Source organism: Macrobrachium nipponense, chromosome 12, assembly GCF_015104395.2.
Source record: "Macrobrachium nipponense isolate FS-2020 chromosome 12, ASM1510439v2, whole genome shotgun sequence".
In the NCBI taxonomy this organism is placed as follows: domain Eukaryota; kingdom Metazoa; phylum Arthropoda; class Malacostraca; order Decapoda; family Palaemonidae; genus Macrobrachium; species Macrobrachium nipponense.
The window spans coordinates 6,064,941-6,085,599 of record NC_087205.1 but is presented as its reverse complement, the minus strand read 5'-3'; the positions used below and the strand labels follow the sequence as shown (position 1 = coordinate 6,085,599).

Below are 20,659 nucleotides of genomic sequence, written 5' to 3'. Positions count from 1 at the left end.
GTTTGTTTTATTCAACTTTTATGTTAATTGCTTTAGAATGTTTTGATACATAGCTTTACACAGATACCATTTTTGTACATATATGATATATTTCTCCTGTATATATGTATATTACCTTAAGTTAAGAAATATTATTAGAATTAAGTATAAATTAGGTAATATTTCTATTTTGTATCACTGTGTATATGTATCCTTATTAGCAATTATATTGATTTATTTTTATTTTATCTTTTATTTGAGACCTCTTTGTATTTTGTTGAATTTCTTTACAATCTTGTGCTATTTCTCTGGTACGATTTCGCGCAGCGACACGAGCTGAGCCCAGAAAAGGGATTTTGACGTAAGGAAAAATCTATTTCTGGGCGATTGGCTCGTGTCGCCAGCGAAATATCCTTTAATCTATTATTTCTAGGGTAAATGTACTAACACATACCAGAGAATAAATAAATAAAGAAAAAGGTCAGTATAACTGACTCGCTCACCCTCCCAGAGAGTGTCGGTATGAACACTATGGCGAGTGAGACCACTACCACGAGCCAAATGCCAATAGAATTCTCCCACTACAAAATCCCCCAAGAGGAGAGCCGACCCACAGAGTGGGCAGCACCTACTACTACTACTCCATCCCATGCTGCCGACTGCTGCGCCTCTGGTGGCCATCCTGAAGTTAGCAGACAATCTTGGCGATGGGAAGGGTAGGGCGGGATTTCGCTGGCGACACGAGCCAATCGCCCAGAAATAGATTTTTCCTTACGTCAAAATCCCTTTTTAATTTTTTTTTTTACAGTAAGTAATATTTGAATAGTACTGTACGTATACCTTTTATGTAGGAAAATATTGTAATAATTGAGAGTACATGAACCATATTTTTTAGTTGATAATTTAATGAAAGACTAATAAAAGTGCAGCATACAGTATGTATAAAGCTTATGGCTTTAATGTAATTTTTTCTCTTGTAGTAATATAACAGAATCTATTAACTATTTTAGTTTTATCATGAGTGTTTAAAGCTTGAGTGAAGTTATTTATTGCTAATGAAATAATAAAACATATATTGAATGAGCAAGATTAAATACTCTATAGAAATATGTGCCCATTACGGGTTTCCATTACTTTTGGGAAACTGGTCCAAAATGTGCAGTCACACATGAACTACACATTAGACAAATACATTATCATATAAACAAAAGAGCAATGGTACAAATTTTTGTTGAAAAGCCAATTCAGTATTGAATGCTAGTTGTTCTGTTAGTTTTATTGGTGAGTAATGCAAAAAACATTGCAAGTGTGTCATTGGTTTTCTCAAGTATGATTATGCAGTACTTAGACTGGATTTAAGCAATGAAAGAGCTACTATACTAGCAAGCTCAGAGTAGTGCACACCATCATTGGTGGAATAAGAGGACAGGCAATATTTTGTGTCGCTAGTGATTTTAATGCCTGATATCTTTTTCATATATATAACACTCTTATTAAGATTGTGCAAGTAAAATTAGGGGAAAATTCAGAACATTTTTACTGAAATGATCTGAGAAGCTAGGAAAGTTTGAGGTCTATTGTTTTTGGCATATGGAAGGCTATAGGTTATTTTATGTTTTATCCCAAAGTATAGGGAATAATTCTTGTTTTATATTAATGAGTGAAGCTTTACTGTGCCAGTAATTATCACTGAACATTGCATAAGTGTGTTAAAGAATGAATACTGCATAAGCTTCTGCTTACTTAGATTTAGCATAAGGGTCTTGTGTGGATGTCTTATGTTTTTATGTCTTAAGTTCTTTATGTTTGTGTGTGTCTGTGCTGGTTACCTAAATATTCTATAACACATTTTGTAACCTTAAGGTTGGTTATTTTTAAGACTTTAACAGGATTTGAATACATAGGCTTTTAAAGTTAAAATAAACTTATTTCATGTTATGATTTTATGATGTTGCATCCTGCTCTCTCTCTCTAAATATAGCTTTAGCTCAAGTCTGCCACTTGATCTTTGCTTGTTAACTGGAAAATGCTTCAGAATTTATTGTCATGACCGGTTTATGAATAATGAGTATGGGTTTAATGGTGGGTTGACATTGATACTCTCCTTTACAACTACACTGAAGGCACTCTGATTTTAAAATAGAACATGCAACTGCATAGCAGAGCCATTGAATGGTCAATATGTATACTGGGCTGTAATTATTGATCAGTCTTAATAAAAAATGTCATGTTGTACTGTATTGGAGAAGAGTTATCATACTTTGAATTGCAAATTTTCTATAATGAAATGATTGCTGCTTGAAGTTTTGCTGGGGAAGAGTAGCATTACAGCATGCATGAGATCTTTTCATTGGAAACTAATAACCATGTTCTGATTGTTGCAGGTTCGTTGATGTTTTCAGCAGGATGTTTTGTGTGTGGCTGTCAATTATTACTTATTTTTGGGAAATCATTGTCATATGTATTTATGTGCTCTTGGTTTGTTTTATGTGGTTATGTTTGAATGCAGATTGCAGCAATATTTATGTCAAGAGTCGGAGATGCAATTGAAGTTTTGCATAAACTTTTGTTTCATAAGGAGTTGCTGAATTATTTAAGCTGTTTCAGTAGTGTTTCTTTTAGTTTGACTCTAGACATTTTTGCCTGTTTGATTGATCATTGAGATAAGGTATTGGTTTTACTGGTGATGGTAGAAAATACCCAGTGTGAGTATGAAGTTCTGAAGTTTGTATATGTATTTCTTGCTATTTTAGCTATGATAATTATCCATCCTTATCTCACTGGTCCATCCTTATTGTTTACCTTTAGTATTAACCATTAAGTTGTACATAACAAATTTAATTTTCCTAAAATGCACTAACCTTTATATCTGTTTTTCCCTTTTGCTGCTACGGTGTAGGCATTGGTAAGTGGCTGTAGATTTGCATTTAGTGTTTTACTTATGACTAGAATTGCATATTGGAAGTCTAGAATGCTATGGCTGGCTGAATGCTCCCTCCTTTGCTAGTTTCAAAACATTTGCTTTGCAATTTATAGAAAAAATATTACAATATTTTAGCAAATTGTATTTTTGAGACATTTCCTCAATATTTAAGAATATTTATTTGAGCATGAATATTTTCATTAGTATAAAAGGAAAAATTATAGTTGTTGCCTTGTCAACAATATAGATTACTGTTGCTATGCTGAATGTTTCATTTGTTGCCATGGAAAGGCTGTTGCAAGATAATTAAGTTATGCTCATTCTTAGCCTTTTCTTATTTTTTTATGATAGATTTGTTACATAAATAGGAGTTACTTTGTATTTTTAGCTTTAACTTTCTTAATTAGGGTTGTAATGTAGGACATTTTGGTTTATGGTTGCCCTTGTTGACAGATGAGGTTAGCATGGTAGGAACTTGTGTTTCTTGCCAATGACATCAGTGACATTGATGTATACAGTACACATATATGTAGCCTTTGGAGTTTACAACGTCTTTTATGTAACACTGCAGTTGTATTATCATTATAATGTGAAGTTAAAAGAATCTCTCGTTAATTTATATGAGCAGTTGGTGTAGCTTGCACCTGAGCTATTACACTACTTCAGGTCGCCTGTTCATATACCAAATTCTTATTCATTGCGACTGGTCTTATATGGCCACCTTATCAATATCCATGCAGGTTTACATGAGGCCAATTTGCCGTTGCCTCTTGAAATACCTTAATGGATGCTGAGTCTACAACTTTTTATTCACAGTATCAGCCTTGAAATTGTTACTCTTGAACTAATGTATATATGTTGACCTTTATCATGACCTAACGCGGGTATAATGTAGTACACTTAATCTGGAATTTGATAATGGGATACTGTACAAACTTAACATCAATTATTTGTTTTACAAATGTTAGTTTTTCTGGTATCTAGGTATTGGATACTCAAGTGTGCTACAGTAAATTTTGGAGAAAATTTTTTTTTGTAAATGTAGAACATTGAAATCTTTAAAAAGATAGCAAAGCACTGGAATCATTAGATTTCATGGTAGCTCTGTGCAAATTATTGCTGACTGCTAGGATATGGGCATAAATTATGGTCTGTCTCCTGCAACCATAATTTGGGGAAACAAGCAAGATATTAGTTGGTAGTATATTAAAGGACATAGAAAATTAGATGATGTGGTTGTCAAGGCAATTCCAGTTTTCAGACAGGAATTTATATACATAAAGTAAAAATATTAGTTTATCTTTATGAAGTACGTAATTATATTAATTTTATCTTTATTGCATCCAGTACCTTGAAGTGTGTAGGTTAAAGACAACTATGGAATGCCATACAAGATAGTCACTTAAGTACAAAGAGAGAAAATGCCAAATCAGCTTTTCACAAGCTTCTCAGATATTAAAGAACCAAGCTATTGAGATGTAGTTTTGTAAAAAGTTGGAACAGCATTAGTCAATTTGCAGTTTATTATTGTATACATTACTAAAGTACTACTGTATTTTATATTTGTAGCACTATATAGCTGATATACACCAGTATCTTAAGTGAGCACTTTGTAATTATACAGCACAATTTTTACAAAAGCACCATTGCATGATAACTTTAGTTGCACATTAATGGGCTCTAAAATTAACTGAAACTTTACTTAGGGTAACAAGGATCAGTATTGTTCTGGGGAAAACCATGTACAAAAACAGCGGTTATTTTATTATTATTATTTTTTTTTAGAAATTTCCATGGAAAATAAAAATTACAGAAGAGTACACCCTTGCAATGCAAAATCCAAGACTAAATACCACTAACTTTTATTTTGTAACCTAGTCATCTTATCATGACTATGCTAATTCTTTGTGCATTGCCTTAGGTGCAGATGTTGAATGAAAATATTCTTGCCACTGAATACCCTCGGCAAGTGAATGCAGTTGTAGTTCCATTCTGAACCAGACATATTTTCTTGATTTAAAAAGTAATTTTCAGGAAGTCCAGGATTCCCTTTTTGATATGTCAACCAGCTTAGTGGGCTAAGAAAGTAAAAGTCCCATTAAATGTAGGTAAGAAGGTAGATATAAGCATTGTAATTGACCAACTCAAGGTTCTATGATATTATTGACCTATTGGAGAGATTAACATCTTTTTTTAATATGTAAAGGATAGATAAGTAGTTACTACTCCTTTTAGTTTCTAGATTTGAAGGACCAATAGCCGGCAGTCCCCATAGGGGAGTAGATCTCTGTCAATGCACCTCACACAGTGCAGGCATTACTGAAAGAGTCTTTGCAGCGTCCCTTCGACCCCTAGCTGCAACCCCTTTCATGCTTTTTCTGTACTTCATTTCATATTCTCTTTCTTCCATCTTGCTTCCCACCCTCTCCTAATAATTGATTCATAATGCAACTGTTAGGTTTTTTCTCCTGTTACACCTTTCAAGCCTTTTTGCCTTTTTACTGTCAGTTTCCATTTCAGGGCTGAATGACCTCATAGGTACCAGCACTTGGTCTTTGGCCTAAATTATATATTCTATTCTGTTCTAATATCCAGCAGTATGTAGGTTGTATATTCTAAATAAGTTATGTCTAGGTATATTGCAAGAGCTGGCAAGATATTGTTTGTCCCTCAAAACGTGGTACAAACAGTTTGGATATACATTTCCTTAGCAAAAACTGCCAGAAATAGGCTAGCAGGTTTTTTTTATATAGTATTAGTAAGTGGGTATGATATATGGATGTATCCTAGCAAAAGGGAGTGTTTTTAATGTTAATATCCCATCACAAGCATGGACAACAAGGTAAAGAACATTATCTTTCAAAAGTCTTAACCATATTTGGACTCTTTCACTTCTTTGGTTTTTCTAGTAAAAATGAAGAGCTTCCCCAGTTTTCTTGGCTTCATTGACAAACTCAGAATGTTATCTCTCCCATGGATCATCCTTTCATTACACTGTATGTACAGTGATGTCTGATGACTCTTACGTGGAGGTTTATTTCATTTCCAGAAGAAAGAAAAATGGCAAAGGTTATTACCTGAGCAGAAGATTGGAGGAATTACTAGATGTAAAGTGCTGTGTTTGGATGTTCAATCATTAATTCTTTAATCATGATTAATGGAGAGAATGTACCATGGCGTCAATTTGTAGATTAAGTAGGAGCATCTACTACAATTGCTGTCCTGACAGGAAATCTTCATTTAAAATTTAGTTAGTCCTCGACCTACAAGACACTCGGTTATTTTATCAAGAGTAGTACTATGACGTACTGAATGTGTGGGTGGTCCATATTAGTGATGGTTTCTGGAAACAAAAAAAAATGTCATTCCCATTAACCACCTGTATTTTAATGAATATGGAATTTAGCTAATTGAGAAATTCTGATTAGCAAGTATCCAAGCTTAAACAGAGCTGGACCTCAGGAAAGTAAAATTTTTCAGGAATTTCAGTAGCAAGGATACTGTTTTGCTCACTGGATCAGTGAACATAATCTGAGTCTCCATATTAGTGGAGGTCTGTTAATTTTCTGGTAGAAGGGAAAAAAAAGAGCTGTTACTGGAACAGAAAAAGTGTTGCTTGCGTTTAACAGGAACGTGTATACGTGAAAATCTTTTTTTTCTTTTAATTGATGTCATCTCCCATTACTTTATCAGCTGTAGTCATCCTGTGGATGCATTATTAGATGTGAAATAGCTAAATTGCCAAACTGTTGGGTTCATTTATTTAGGTATATTACAGTATACGTATTACATAGTTAATTCTTTTTGTGTTCAGAGATGTTCATGTAGAAATTAGCAGCGATCTTGGCCCTGAAAGTCTCAACTTGCTTTATTAATATCTTTTAACAATATCCTGAATAGTATGTGAATATTCCACCTCAGAGGGATAATTAGCACACAAATGAAAGCCCATCTTGTTTGCATACCCCTGAGTTTCAGTGAGGGCTTTAACTAGCATTTAATTGAAAGCAGTGTCTTGTTTGCACCTATTTGAGCTATTTTTATTGGCAAGTATGCCAGCTTAAAATTAGCTGAACCTTGGGAAAGCAAAATTCTGTAATTACAATTATTTCAGTGGTGGGAATGCACTGTGCTCATTATTAATTCTTAGCAGTAAGCACTCTGTGTATTTTGAAAAAATCAGTGTTTTTTGGCATCTCAGGAATCACTTCAGAGGTGATTTCTGTCACATGGGAAGATATAAAAATTTTTTTACTAATGGATGAAGATGCTAGTTAGTGGCAACTTTAAAACCACATAAAATGGATTGACTGGTTGCAAGGGAAAATGTAGTCTTTGTCATTTCCATGAGAAGAGTTGGCATGATGCTGGGTGTACTGCTATCATGTAAACTGTGTAGTCCAGTGAGATTTGAATGATAATGATATTTGGGAGTAGTTTAGCAGACACACTGTACTGTTTACTTAATCTCCTGTTGATAAGACAGCTTTGAAACATAAAGTGTAAACATATCTTCGTTTGTTGAATTAGATCAAGCACACTATAGTGATAAAAAGAGTGCTTTTTACTGATATTTTACCCTCAGTGAGGACAGTGGAATGCTTGTAGGAAGCAAAAGGTATTGATGGACTGGGAAGACATGAATTATACCCTGACTACTATGTACGTATGTTTATTTTTCAACATCTGTTGCATAACCCTCAAACATTTGAAAGACTGACCAGCCAGTGAGCTATGACATTAAATTATGTGGCCTTTGGAAGAAAAAAGCATTTTCAGCCAAGTTATAACATCTAAATGAATGATTTCCCTCTTTTATATAAAGTACTACTTATACAGTAAGAATGTTATTACTTTCTTCTTGCCACCTTAACATTTTGACTTAGAGGTCTCACCTTGCATTCACTTCAAATTCTTTCACTAAAAGTAGAACAACCTCTGGAAATGCATAATTGTCTTTTGAGTTATTATCATTGGTTCTATCTGGCTCTGGAAGGCCAAGCCTTATGTTAGTCTTGGTAACCTAATAATGGTCAGAGTTTTGTAAGGTTATAGCGATGATGTGGACATCAACAAGGAGGCTGCTAAAATGCTCTGGAGATCCTGATAGCAGATTTGTGATGGTTATTATGGTGCTAAGGATACATGGAATATGAAAGCTTAACCTCTTTTGGAGAAAGATATCTAACAAAACTTTTGCCATCAGAAAAGCGAAGACTGCACCATGACTGTCATAAGAGCTGAAGCTGATGCCCCTGTTATTTGACTGCTGAAGGGGTGCACCAAGGAGCAACAAATGATTTGGTAGTCCAGTTTTGAAGGCATGAATGAAGGAACCCATCAATCATAGTTATATGGCTTTGCTGCTGAGTATATCTCACCAGTCCTTGAGCTATCCAGTGGGCAAAACCTTTCCAAACAGAGGATTCCACCTTGCAGATAATGCTGAGTCATCACAAGGCATGGATGAATGTTATCACATTTGACTTCTTGTTTATGCCTCTCAATGTCACTTATTTCATCCAGCATATGGTCTAAGGGATCTTGATGTTCAAAACCTACTGTGAGTGGCATACAGTAAAGATATTGGTCCAGTTTCTAGTTTTCTGTAAAAGGAAAGTATTGAGATGGCTATTTGTCTGTCCATCCGCACTTTTTCTGTCCACCCTCAGATCTTAAAAACTACTGTGGTTAAGGGCTGCAAATTGGATGTTGATCATCCAGCCTCCTATGATCAAAAGCCAAGTTGCAGTCCTCTAGCCTTAGTAGTTTTTAGTTTCAGTTTAAAGTTAGCCATGATCGTGTGTGCGGTGTAGGTGCCAACAACACAGGCCACCACTGGGCCATGGCTGGAAATTTCGTTCAGCATTATATGCTGTACAGAAAACTTGATTGCACTGAAGAAACTTTGGAAAAATTTTACTTGTTTTGTATCGGTCCTCATAAGACGGTCAGGAAGTAATGGAGGAACTTCAACACTAACCCTTAATGGACAGATACCCTCATATGAGTACTATCGAAAACAGGTTTTTAGTGGTTGACGGATTCACTCCTGGTGAAGATCACTATTTCGCACCATATGACTTGGCTAGATCGTGCAGCAGAGTTTCCATTGTAGTACTTCAGTGAGCTATAAATGACTCTTGGCAACTGAACCCTCAGGTTCCTCCAGCCAAATGGGTGTCTCATGAGGTTAGTTGTGTTCCGGACTTCAAGGGGGAATGTTTTGCTCATCTTACTTCCATGACATCCTTATATTTATTTGCTCAGGGATTGCTGTTGGTTGTAGTTCTTGTCTTTAATGATAGTATGCCAGCTATAATTGTATCTTTTCAAAACATGTAAAACTTGGTAAAATTTATGATTGTCTTGTAAGAGGTTCTTACAAGTGGTTGTAAATAGTCATTCTCAACTTCTCGTGGTGGGGGGGGGGGGGGGGGGGGGGGGGGGGGGGGGGGGGGGGGGGGGGGGGGGGGGGGGGGGGGGGGTGGGGGGGGGGGGGGGGGGGGGTGGGGGGGGGGGGGGGGGGGGGATTTTCTAGGATTATTTTTCTAACATCATCGATGTGTTTTTTCTTAAATTGGCCGACCTCAAAGGTTGCCCAGTCTGGGGTGCTGCATGTTTTTTTTAGCCTGGCTCTTAAGGGTTAAGGATGCAAACAGGATTGTTGACGCTTGGTATAGTGTCTGGCCTCCTCCTGACAAAAGATAAAGCCTGAATGCTATAATGGCTTTACAGGCTTCACTTCATTAGAAAGAATTTGCAAGAACCTGGTGAGGTTGAGTTGCCTCCCACTGATCTGTTTCTAAATATGTAGTATAGTAAATAACATGAGTATTTTAGAATTTTTATTATATTATTGACATGAGTATAGTACTATATTTTGAAAAATTCTGCAAAAAAGTATGTTATTTATAACAGGCCGTCCCCGGGTAACATCAGGTTTGGGTTATGCCATTCCGGACTTCCGGCGCTTGCCTCATGGTGCTGTTAACCACAACTTTCAAGCGCTGTAAGTGGATTTACGGTGCCGTTTCCTGCTGTATGGCGCTGTAACCTCGACTTGCGGTGCTTACAGCGTTGTAAGTGCTATATATTCCCATTATAGGTATGATGATTCGGGTTAAAGCAATTTTCAGCTTACAGCGCCCTGCCAGGAATGGAACCCCGCCGTAACCTGGGGACTACCTGTAGTACTGTAGTACAGCATACATATATTGAAAATCTGTTTAGATGAAGGCCATCCTCAGCCAGAGAATCATTCATAGCAGTTCGGAAATAAATGTTAACGTACAAGAAGCATAAGTCTTTTAGACATTTTAAAAACATATGATCCACGATTCAACTTTAAATGGAAATTCTTTGCACTTCTGTTGTATACATAACTTGCTATATATTTTAAAAACAATTCATATTCCTGTGAAGGTGACAAAGAATTACAGTGCATGTCAGAGTATATTTGGATAGTACATAGTATGTTCCAATGTATGTATATAAGAAAATACTGAAAGGTTTATGAAAATAGAAACTTACGAGGGCTTTGATTGAAGGTTCCTTATTACTTTTTTGTAAACAATGTACTACAGCATTTCATTGTTTACAGGACCAATCCTTCAAAACATTTGGGTGAACCATCAAGAATTTCAGCTCTTATGAGCCTGTAGAATGTGCAGTGTCATTATAGCTTACCTTTCATTCATTCTCTTTCCTTATTATCCATGCATCAATCCCTTTTGTGAAATTGTCAAATTTCCACTGTAAATTCAAGAAGGGCTTTGATAAAAAAAAAAATTGACAGCTGTTTATTTTATACAGAGAAGCCATATGACAACGTAAAGATTTGACATCATGCAAAATTTTCATTCAGTAGGGTTATGGGGTCACCTGCCAATTTTCATGAAAAACTTTCTTACGGATAGGACTTTCCAAATGAGTAGAAAATTCTATTCAGATCACTTTAATGTAGAAGAAGGAATTACTCAGGGCAGTGTCCTGAGTTGTACTTTGTTTGCCATGGCAATGAATGACATCATCGCACTATTACCAAATGGAGTTAAAAATAGCTTATATATATTGATGACTTTGTCATATGCTACATGAGTAGCACCCTAAGACATGCCCAAAGTGTCCTCAATACTTACATCACAAATATAAGTATGTAATTGGGCAAATTCAGTTGGATTTAGTTTTTCAACCAATAAAACAAAAGTCGTTACGTATTTCCTATGAAGACCAAGAAATCAAACTCCACCTGTATAACCCAGAAATTGAGTTCTGTGCAAATGTTACTAAGGAATAATGTTAGATCAACATTTAAACTGGAAAGCACACATCAAGTACATTAAACCCAATGTCATAAAAGTCCTTGCTCTATTAAAGAAACTATCCCACTCTACATGAGGAGCAGGATGTGACATCATGCTAATGCTATAGTATAGGACATCAGTTTTATCTATAATAGACTACTGCTGTCCCATATATTCTTCAGCATCTGAAACAACATTAAAAACTTGATGCATTGCATCACGAAGGGCGGTTGCAGAGGCAGGCATACTACCTTTGAGGCATCACTGCAATTTAGTAACACTAAGTAGGGGCCTTTCCTTACAAGCAGGATCATCTCCTGCAGCTGCCTGCTTCCTATTGTAATCCTAGGATTGAATGTCATGATGTTAGCTCCTTCCCAAAAAGAGCCAAATACTTAATGAACTCTTATAACACCATTTTTCCCTCCAACAATAGAACAGCCACCACCTTGGACACTGAAATGAATAAAAATATGCACCACTTTGTCTTATCTGCTAAAACGAAATTCATATAACTAATAAAGAAATGTATTGCCAGCATGCTGTAGAGCACATTCGAAGAAAGGGAAACCAGTTCGTGATATATATATAGATGGCTCAAAAAACCATACTGGAGCAGGAGCTTCAGCTTTCTCGAAAGATAAATTAATCAAAGTTGGCCTTTCCTTTTAGTATCATCTTTGTTAACTGCAGAACTCTCAGCTATACAAGCAGCACTTTGATATAATATCTGAAAGGCGAGCAATCTCTTCAATAATTTTCAGTGACTCGCATTGTGCTATTGATGATATAAATAAGTAAAAATCTTCAAATCAACTTGTCCGAGAAATCCAAATAAAAATTTGTCAATTTCTCCAATCTGGATTATCAATATAAATCTGTTGGATTCCAGCACAAGTGGGAATAAGGGAATGAAAATGCAGATTCTGCCGCTAAACTAGCATGCACCATAACCCCAACAATTTCATATGCCCCTGTATCAGACAGGATAGCATTGTTAAATCTTTTAATATATCAAGATTGTCAAACATATTGGTCTTTGGTACCAATATCAACAAGCTGAATAATATAAAATCTGAGGTGTACCCATGGGTTTTCATAGTCTCAAAAAGCAAGATCTAAAGAAGTAATCTTAGCAAGACACTGCATAGGTCATACTAGATTTTGTCATGGTCATCTAATGACAATCCCACATTCTGATGCAATGAAATAAAATGGATGCCAAGTTTCCATGACTGTCCAGCACTTACTTGTTGAATGCTGAATACCCAAATTGGATTCAACAGACGCATTTATTTTCGAGATCCAACAATATCAGGAATCCTTGCTGAAGGCAAAGATTTCTCACTTAAAATTATCATCTCCCTGAGCAAAGTCAGTTTTTTTTAATAAAGTCGTTTTTTTTTTTTTTTCTCTCTCTCTCTCTCTCTCTCTCTGGTTAATTCCTGGGAACCAGCCCGAGAAGAGCTTTTGCTAGGGTCAGAGGGCTGGTTAAACTAATTGTTTATCCTATCCTATCCACTGTAAACTCAGTTTTCTAGGAGTCCAGAGTTCTATATTAAGCATCATCAGTAGCCACAAGTTAGCTATGATTACAACCTTCATGGTAATCTCAGGAACAACAAGAGGCTAGTTGTGGGAAGATGCATACAGTGCCTCTGTGGTATTGTAAGACTTCTGACTTTGTAATTTGTTCATAACTAGTACTACTGTATTTTGTAGAATACAAGTCATTGGGTAACTTAAGAGTGTTACTTTAATTTATGGAAGGGTTCATTTGCCTATATAAATTTTGTATGAAGATTGCAGTTGCTATTCAAGGTGAATAACCATTGGTGTCTAACCCTTTTGAATAGTTCTTGTGTGTGTATACAGTTTTGTAGAGTGAAAGTACGTATTTGTGAAGTAGTACAGTTACAATACACCATTCGTATATACAGGCAGTCCCTGGTTATCGGTGGGGTTCTGTTCCAACGGCTTGACAATAGGCGAAAATCGCAGATAACTGGATTTTTTGGTGCTAGATAAACACCATAAAACTGGATCGCCAATAACCGGGGACTGCCTTCACTGTACATTACCAAAATTTGGGTTCCAAAATATTATATACATATGTATGAGAATACAGACTATGTATTGCCTTTGACATTTGAACACTTTGGTGGAAGGATGATGTTAGTGTATTTATGGTAGTACATACCGATTCCAATTTGGATGACATCATCATATTCAGTGCCATACCTTCTGTATTACCACCTACAGTTATATTCCATGAGGATAGGAGATAATGGAATGAATGAATATACAAGGGCACTGACAGCAGTGTATAACAGACTTCAGTGGCTTGAATAAATTTATTCATATCTAACTAGGCACAAGGACATTTTTAGGGCATCAGTTTTTGGATAAATAATTCTCAGACATACATCCAGATATTTGTACAGCTTGCCAGAAGGGGCTTTGTATAAATTGTGAAGGACATATGTTCAAAGAGTTTGGAATATGTGAAAGAACTGTTGAGAGGTATTTTTTGGGGAAATTAAATATAACTCTTGTAAATTCAGGTAAAAATTATGGAAACTTGGAAATCCTCCATCAGTGATAGGTAGGGAAGAATAGTGAAAAAGGGTAAGAAACTTTCAGGTGTGTAAGAAAAATATGGTGAAGAAATTAGCGAACACTGGATTATGAGCATTGTGTTCATTTGTCATTTATAGGTAGGGCAAAGGTTGTTATTAAAAAGGGTAAAATTCAGGTTTTCAATAGGAGGATGAGAGGGAGACTTGAAAGTTTGCTGTATAACACTGTAGTGTAAAGGAAATGGTCTATTTGTTGCTGCTAATACTTTAGTGTAGGTCGATGAAGCTGCAATGACATTATGAAAAATATTATTGTAATACATAAATTTAGCCCTTGATTCAATGTTAGTAGATTTATGCTGCAGTAAAAGCAGTCATTTTTTTCCCCTGATGTCACCTTATTTAAGAGGAAAAGAATATTTGTTTAAAACTAGTTTCAGCTGCCATAGAAAGTTATGCAATTCATATTGAATATTTAATGCATAATATTTTTATTGATGATGTGATTCCTTATAGTTGTACCATACGTACTACAAAACTTAGTTATAATTAATGTATGTATTATCCAGATTACGGGCCTTCCCTTTTCAGGTCTTTGTGTGTGTTATGCATTACATAAAATATTTAATCTATAATTATTGATTATACTGTATTATGCAAATTCATTTTAAGAAATTTAAAAAAATTTTTTTTAGGAAATTAAATTCTGTATATTTTCAAGAAATGTAGACTATCTACCATTAGGTACTTTTTAAAAGGATATCGGTCACTAGAAGATGACACCTTCATAATATGAAACATTTATCGGTCACTAGAAGATGACGGCATCATAATACATAACATTTATTTGCTTAGCAACTTGAACTTTTTTTTAAATGTATAAGTAAATTTCCATGCAGAATTAAGTGTACCATTCAAATATTTCAGCTATGAATGATAGACTCTAGGAACTGGAATGAGTAACGGTATTCATGTACTTTGTTTAACATACAGTAGCAGGTACTGTATACTGTATCAATTTTTTTTTTACCATTTTCTGTTTTATGTTATAGTGCTACTATAATTTTCTTGCTAGTATAATTGTACTAATAACATTTTTTCCTAACCTGTTGATTTTTTACTCCAGGCTCCAGATGGGGAAACGCAGCCTAGTACAGAAGTGGATCTTTTTATCTCCACTGAAAAGATAATGGTGCTCAACACAGACCTAAAAGTAAGCTGAAATTTATTTGAGAGTGTAAGTGTGTGTGTGTGTCTCTCTCTCCCAGATGTTGTTCTGATAGCTTTCTCTGATATTTTGTCTCCAGTGACTTTAGTCATAAGAGCTTAGATTTCAGTTATTTGCTGTACTCTTCCTTCCTTAAATTTCTCCACACATTATTTTCTCAGGAATTGAATGAAGAAAGCATTGTAAAATAAATAGGGTATACTGTAATATAATGTTTTTTGGGGAAAATTACCTTTTAAGTGATGGTATAGTATGTATCCTTAAAGACAATGAATGAATTACATAGTCAAGAAGTTTAGGCTTTAAAGTCATGAACTGGTGTGCTTCAACCATTCATTACTGTAGATTGTGAAGTGAGAGAGAGAGAGAGGGAGAGGAAGATAGTTCCAGAGAGTAAATGAATTGAAGTATACATACAAGAATAGAATGCAAAAGTGTAACTTGGAAAAAATCCTACAGCTACACTTAGAAGTATGATCAGTTTAGTGGTTGAATAGCAAAATGGAAGAGAGGAAGCAGGAATAGTTGCAATGTAGAAGACTGATAAGTGGGTGTAGGTACAAGCTGAGGGGGAAGCACAAACTCCTTTTAGTAGCTCCTAGTACAATGTGTAAGGCATCAAATTTATTGGTTAAGTTGGACCAATTTATGCTAGTAGATCACGGTATACATATATGCAAGTCTTACTTCATCTGTTTAATTGTTGTTTTAAATCTAATATTTTTTCAGGGGACAATTTTTTCATCAGAGAAAACTGATAATGTATTCAGTAATTTACTCACTATTTACAGGAAATAATGATGGATCATGCATTGCGCACCATATCCTATATTGCTGATATTGGTGACTTGGTTGTGCTGATGGCACGGAGAAGAGTCCTACCTACTGATGATACTGGTAATAACATACAAAAAACACCGAAGATGATTTGCCATGTATTTGAAAGTGATGAGGTACGTTTAACAATTTTTTTTAATCCATATTTTAGTTATGTAGTTTATGAATTTCATTATAGTGTGCATTCAAATACAATAGTACGTATACTTGACTCAATACATTGCCTTCACTTGAATCCTCTTGACTTTAAGCATTTCTTCCAACAGGCACAGTTTATTGCACAGAGTATTGGACAAGCATTTCAGGTGGCGTATCTAGAATTTTTAAAAGCAAATGGTATTGAAGATCATAGTTTTGTTAAAGAAATGGATTATCAGGAAGTTCTTAATTCCCAAGAAATATTTGGTGATGAACTTCAAATGTTTGCTAAGAAAGAGTTGCAAAAGGAGGTATGTGTTGCCATCTAAGGTTAGCTTCTTTAAAGTTAAGTTAAATGTTTTTGAAAGTGACAGTGTCATCAATTTTGAGCCATAGATTTTTCAAAAGGCTCTTGTTATTTTTCTTAGATATATTAGAACTATATAAGGTTTTTATTTTCTTTATAAAATGTATGTCTGTATACAAATCTTAAGCTCAAAATAGCTGATTATGTCACGAAACTCAAGATTGAGTTTATGCAGTACAGTATGTAGAGTAGTGTCAAAGCACAGGCGTCATCCTGTTTTACACCAATTCCTCTATTATATACAATAGCCTTTTAGATATGCTTTTATTTATGAAAATTCTCTTAAATAGTGCATAGCTGTTATGGAATTCTTACATCAGTTGAAGGATTTCATCAACTATGCATTTAGAGAAATTTTTACAAAAAAGGACAGGTAAGTTGAATGTACGGAAAAGCCAAGCAAGGTTTGTTTTATTGAAATTAGAAGCTGCTGCAGTGGAATAAAGATTTTTGCGTAGTTTCATTTTGTTTAGCATGTTCTGTTTTGTAACATCATGTAAAATCATTGAAAAATCATTGAAGGAAAGCAAGAAACTGTTATATGGAAATACATTACCCATTAGACAACTGAACTTCTGTGGTTTGTATTATATGCAGCATCATTAAGGACCTTGCTCACAGAGAGCCGTTTTGGATTGAATGGATATACATCTTTGTTTTTACCTAGCATGGTGCTTGGATACCCAGTGTAATAACTTCCTAATGAATGTTTTTTCGTGTTATTTATAAGTATTTTTTATATTGGTTTCTGTGATACTTTTTGCATATTTGCATTTTCAGTTATTTTTCTCAGTCTTTTTCTCAGAAGATTTTTTTTTTAAGTATAGTTGTACTACAGAGCAACTACTGGTATTAAGTAAGTTTTATTCTTTAGTGATCATGTTCACGGAAATTATGGAAGCTGCTCAGTATGGTTCATAAATTGCATAAACTTATGTTGTGATACATTAACTGAAAAAGTATTTAATATTTAATTACAGGCTCAGACTTTTCAGCAAACTTGAATACATGTATGTGGTTTATGGAAGGTGGGCTTTTGTTAGAAAAAAGTTAATTTAAATACAACTTATTTAATTGGAGGCTTCTAGATTAACTGAATACCCAAAAACTAGACATACTTCATTAACCCTGTGCAGTGTGTGGTACATCCTTGTGCACAAGCCTAAAGCAGGAGACAGTAGTCAGTTTTCACCACTAATTTTGTTTGCAAATGCTGAGAGTAAGTATATCATCCTAAAATGGAGCTAAAACTGAATACACTAGAAAATAGTTCTAGGTAAATTCCTAATCTGAATCAGTGACCAATACTATTGTCATAACAAGAGCATTTTGATATACATACTTTGATTGAATTTCCCTATCACATGGCCTTCAGCATTGTGGTGACTACTAGTTAAAATGTACGTTACAGAGATTAATAGCTGTAACAAAGACCATCTCAAGCTTCTGTAGTGAAAACTTAATTTTAGGGTTTTTGACTGATAATAGAGTCACTTAGTGGAAGAGGTAAATCTAACATGAGGCTATGTAGAATTTCTGTTTGCTCGTAACATTTTTTTTTGTTTGGTTGAGGTCAGGATTTAAATACAGTACGTATTTTCATCCTTTATGGCCTAAAAAAGATCTTAACACATTTTAAGACTCCTACACAGAGTGCATTGCTGTCTTAGATAGCCATGAAAATACTAGTCTAGCAAGGTTAGTGTACTACTCAGATCCATTAGAAGGTTGTCACTCCGAGACTTTCGTTTAAATATCAGGGGAAGTAGTATACAGTATTAATGGTCTTCATACGAAAATTATGCTATGGGTATTCTCTAATATGAGAAAAATAGACAATACATCATTGGCTTCATGCAAAGATCATGCTACAGGTATTCTCCATAATTAGATGTATGACTGATTAGTTTTAGCACCCAACAAAAGTAAAGGAATCTTGAATTTTAAACGGCAGAATTTAAAATCCTTTTTAGAACAGATATTAGTTTTAGCTTTCCATATCAGCATTTAAAAGGATTTTACAGAAACAGTAGGAAAATTGTTCTCATTTGTTTTAATCTGAATATACAGGACTATAAATGAGAATTAAAGGAGTATAAATGGAAATTTAATTCAGTCTATTGTAAGGTACACACCAGGATAATGGTATTTAAGAATAAATTGATAAAATGAACTTCATTATTTCTCAATATAAATGAAAACACAAAAAGCTAGATTTGTGTACTAATTATGTTTCTGGTGTGGCAATTTGTAAAGGCAAAATTATATTTGTGATGCAGTACACATTTGTATGCAGTTACCCTGAATAATGATACTGATTTTTATATTTAAAGATGGAATGTCTCATTAGGAGTCATAATTTTAGTGTGTAGTGTATATAAACTTGTTATTGGCTTGACAAAGGTAGGTGTTCACATACACATAGGCTATACATATTTCACACTATGAGATAGTTTTCTTTCTGTATTTTATTATGGGTACTTGTGCAAAATATAGATTTTGTTGTCTTGTGATTACTAGTTATTTTTTGGGGGATACGTATAAGATTAAAGTACAGAACAATATATTGATAGTCTTTACTCAGTACGTATTACAGTTTTTGAGGCAATTTTAGGTGTATACCATTGGTATTGATAGAGGTATTGGTGTAATGACTTTTATTTCTGAAAAGCACAGCTTCTTTATTTTGCCGATTGGTTAATTTTTATGCATGTAATGAGGACCCACTTGCGAGTACTGCTGTGTTTCCACTAATTCACTCACCCACGTTTTTTGCTGCAAGAATTAAATGTTTGGTGTAACTTATCTGTTTTTAAAACTGTAATATCACTGTCAAGTTTCTATTAAGTGTTCAAGAATTATATCACTGTAAAAAGAATTTTGGTAATACTTCCACATTTGGTGACTGTTAATAATCATGAAAATGTTATTTGTAAACATATAACTTTTTAAAAGTCCCAGCACATCAACCTTAATTCTTTCCCTTTTTCTGTGATGGAAACACAAATCCTTTTTGTTTTCCTTATCTACAGTATCTCATATATGAATAGACAGTATGAGTGAAAGAAACAGCTGCTTAAATGCTTAATGCCTGGGAAATGTTTTAAGTCAAATGAAAGTAAACACTAACTCTCCACCTACCGTGTCCACTTGCCCAATCCTTTGACCAGTCATTTTCAAAATGTGGTCATTAGTCAACCATGAAAAGTGTATTCTAATGGGCATTTTAAATCTTTTCTGCGGCCCCATCTACACCGTCGTACACAGGAGCTATATATCTCAAAGACGGTAAGTAACACAAGCAAACTTTTGGAAAGATACATGGGATTTCATTTCACACAGATCAGGAGGCTTTTTATAGCAAAAATGGAAAGACTTCAAGACTCTGTTAACAATATTTTTCATTTTTCATAAGTTGTGCTAAATTCCTGTGCTACAAACCTAATTTAAAATCTATTAAGTATACTAATCTTAGTACAACATTAGAAGCAGCATGATATTTTTCCCGTATTACAGAGTTTTGAATCTTCGGCTATTTTATGTAGATAAAGCTTCATTGTTCAGGTAAAGAAGCTAAGTTGCTTGCTTATATAGCATCAGTCTCAGTTCCTTGATTTTCTTCACTATGTCATTAGAGTTGTTAGGCAAAAAAGGTTAGTTTTGAATGGTGGCTTTTCAGGTAATATCCTTTAGCATGTTAGAAGCTATTACTGGACTATATTGGAACTTTTGTACTAACAGCTTAAAATAGTTTTTACAGCTCAGGCTCCAGATGCTGGATTTTACAAAATTATGGTACAATTTTTTAATCACAAGTTTTAACCAGACACTGTACTCCTGGGTCACTGACGTTGATTTTATAATATGTACAGAACTACAAGTTTTTGTTTATTTCAGGTTGTAGTACCAAAGATGAAGAGCGAAATCCTAGGCGTGGTAGTTGTGGAATCAGGGTGGGGCTCAATGGTTCCAACTGTAGTTATAGCTAATCTTTCTCCAACGGGAGCGGCAGCCAAGTGTGGACAGCTCAACATTGGTGACCAAATAATTGCAATAAATGGTGTGTCATTAGTTGGTCTGCCACTTTCTACATGCCAGAATTATATAAAGGTTGGTATATTACTACAGTGATGAACAAATTAACAAATTGCAGTTTATATAGTCTAGTGTACAAATTGCTTTTTATTTAATCCAGTAAACTATTTTTAGATCAGTACAATAGTATTAAAAAACTGAATTGTTAGGTCTACATAGTATAATTTTAAAAACCTGTGATTTTAATAACTATGAATTAAAGCAAAT

At 34.7% G+C, this 20,659-nt stretch overlaps 1 protein-coding gene across 19 annotated transcripts in view; it reads left to right on the top strand.

Moving 5' to 3' along the window:
* The window catches only part of LOC135224319 (uncharacterized), a 1,756,683-nt gene that overhangs the window by 1,722,865 nt on the left and 13,159 nt on the right, over positions 1-20,659 (top strand). For 18 of the 19 annotated variants that reach the window (XM_064263193.1, XM_064263195.1, XM_064263194.1 and 15 more), the window contains 5 exons: positions 14,914-15,000; positions 15,807-15,968; positions 16,119-16,301; positions 19,625-19,645; positions 20,255-20,467. In XM_064263193.1, coding sequence (XP_064119263.1) covers positions 14,914-15,000; positions 15,807-15,968; positions 16,119-16,301; positions 19,625-19,645; positions 20,255-20,467 — 666 coding nt within the window. The remainder of the gene's footprint in view (positions 1-14,913; positions 15,001-15,806; positions 15,969-16,118; positions 16,302-19,624; positions 19,646-20,254; positions 20,468-20,659) is intronic. The other variant, XM_064263190.1, reaches the window with a different exon arrangement.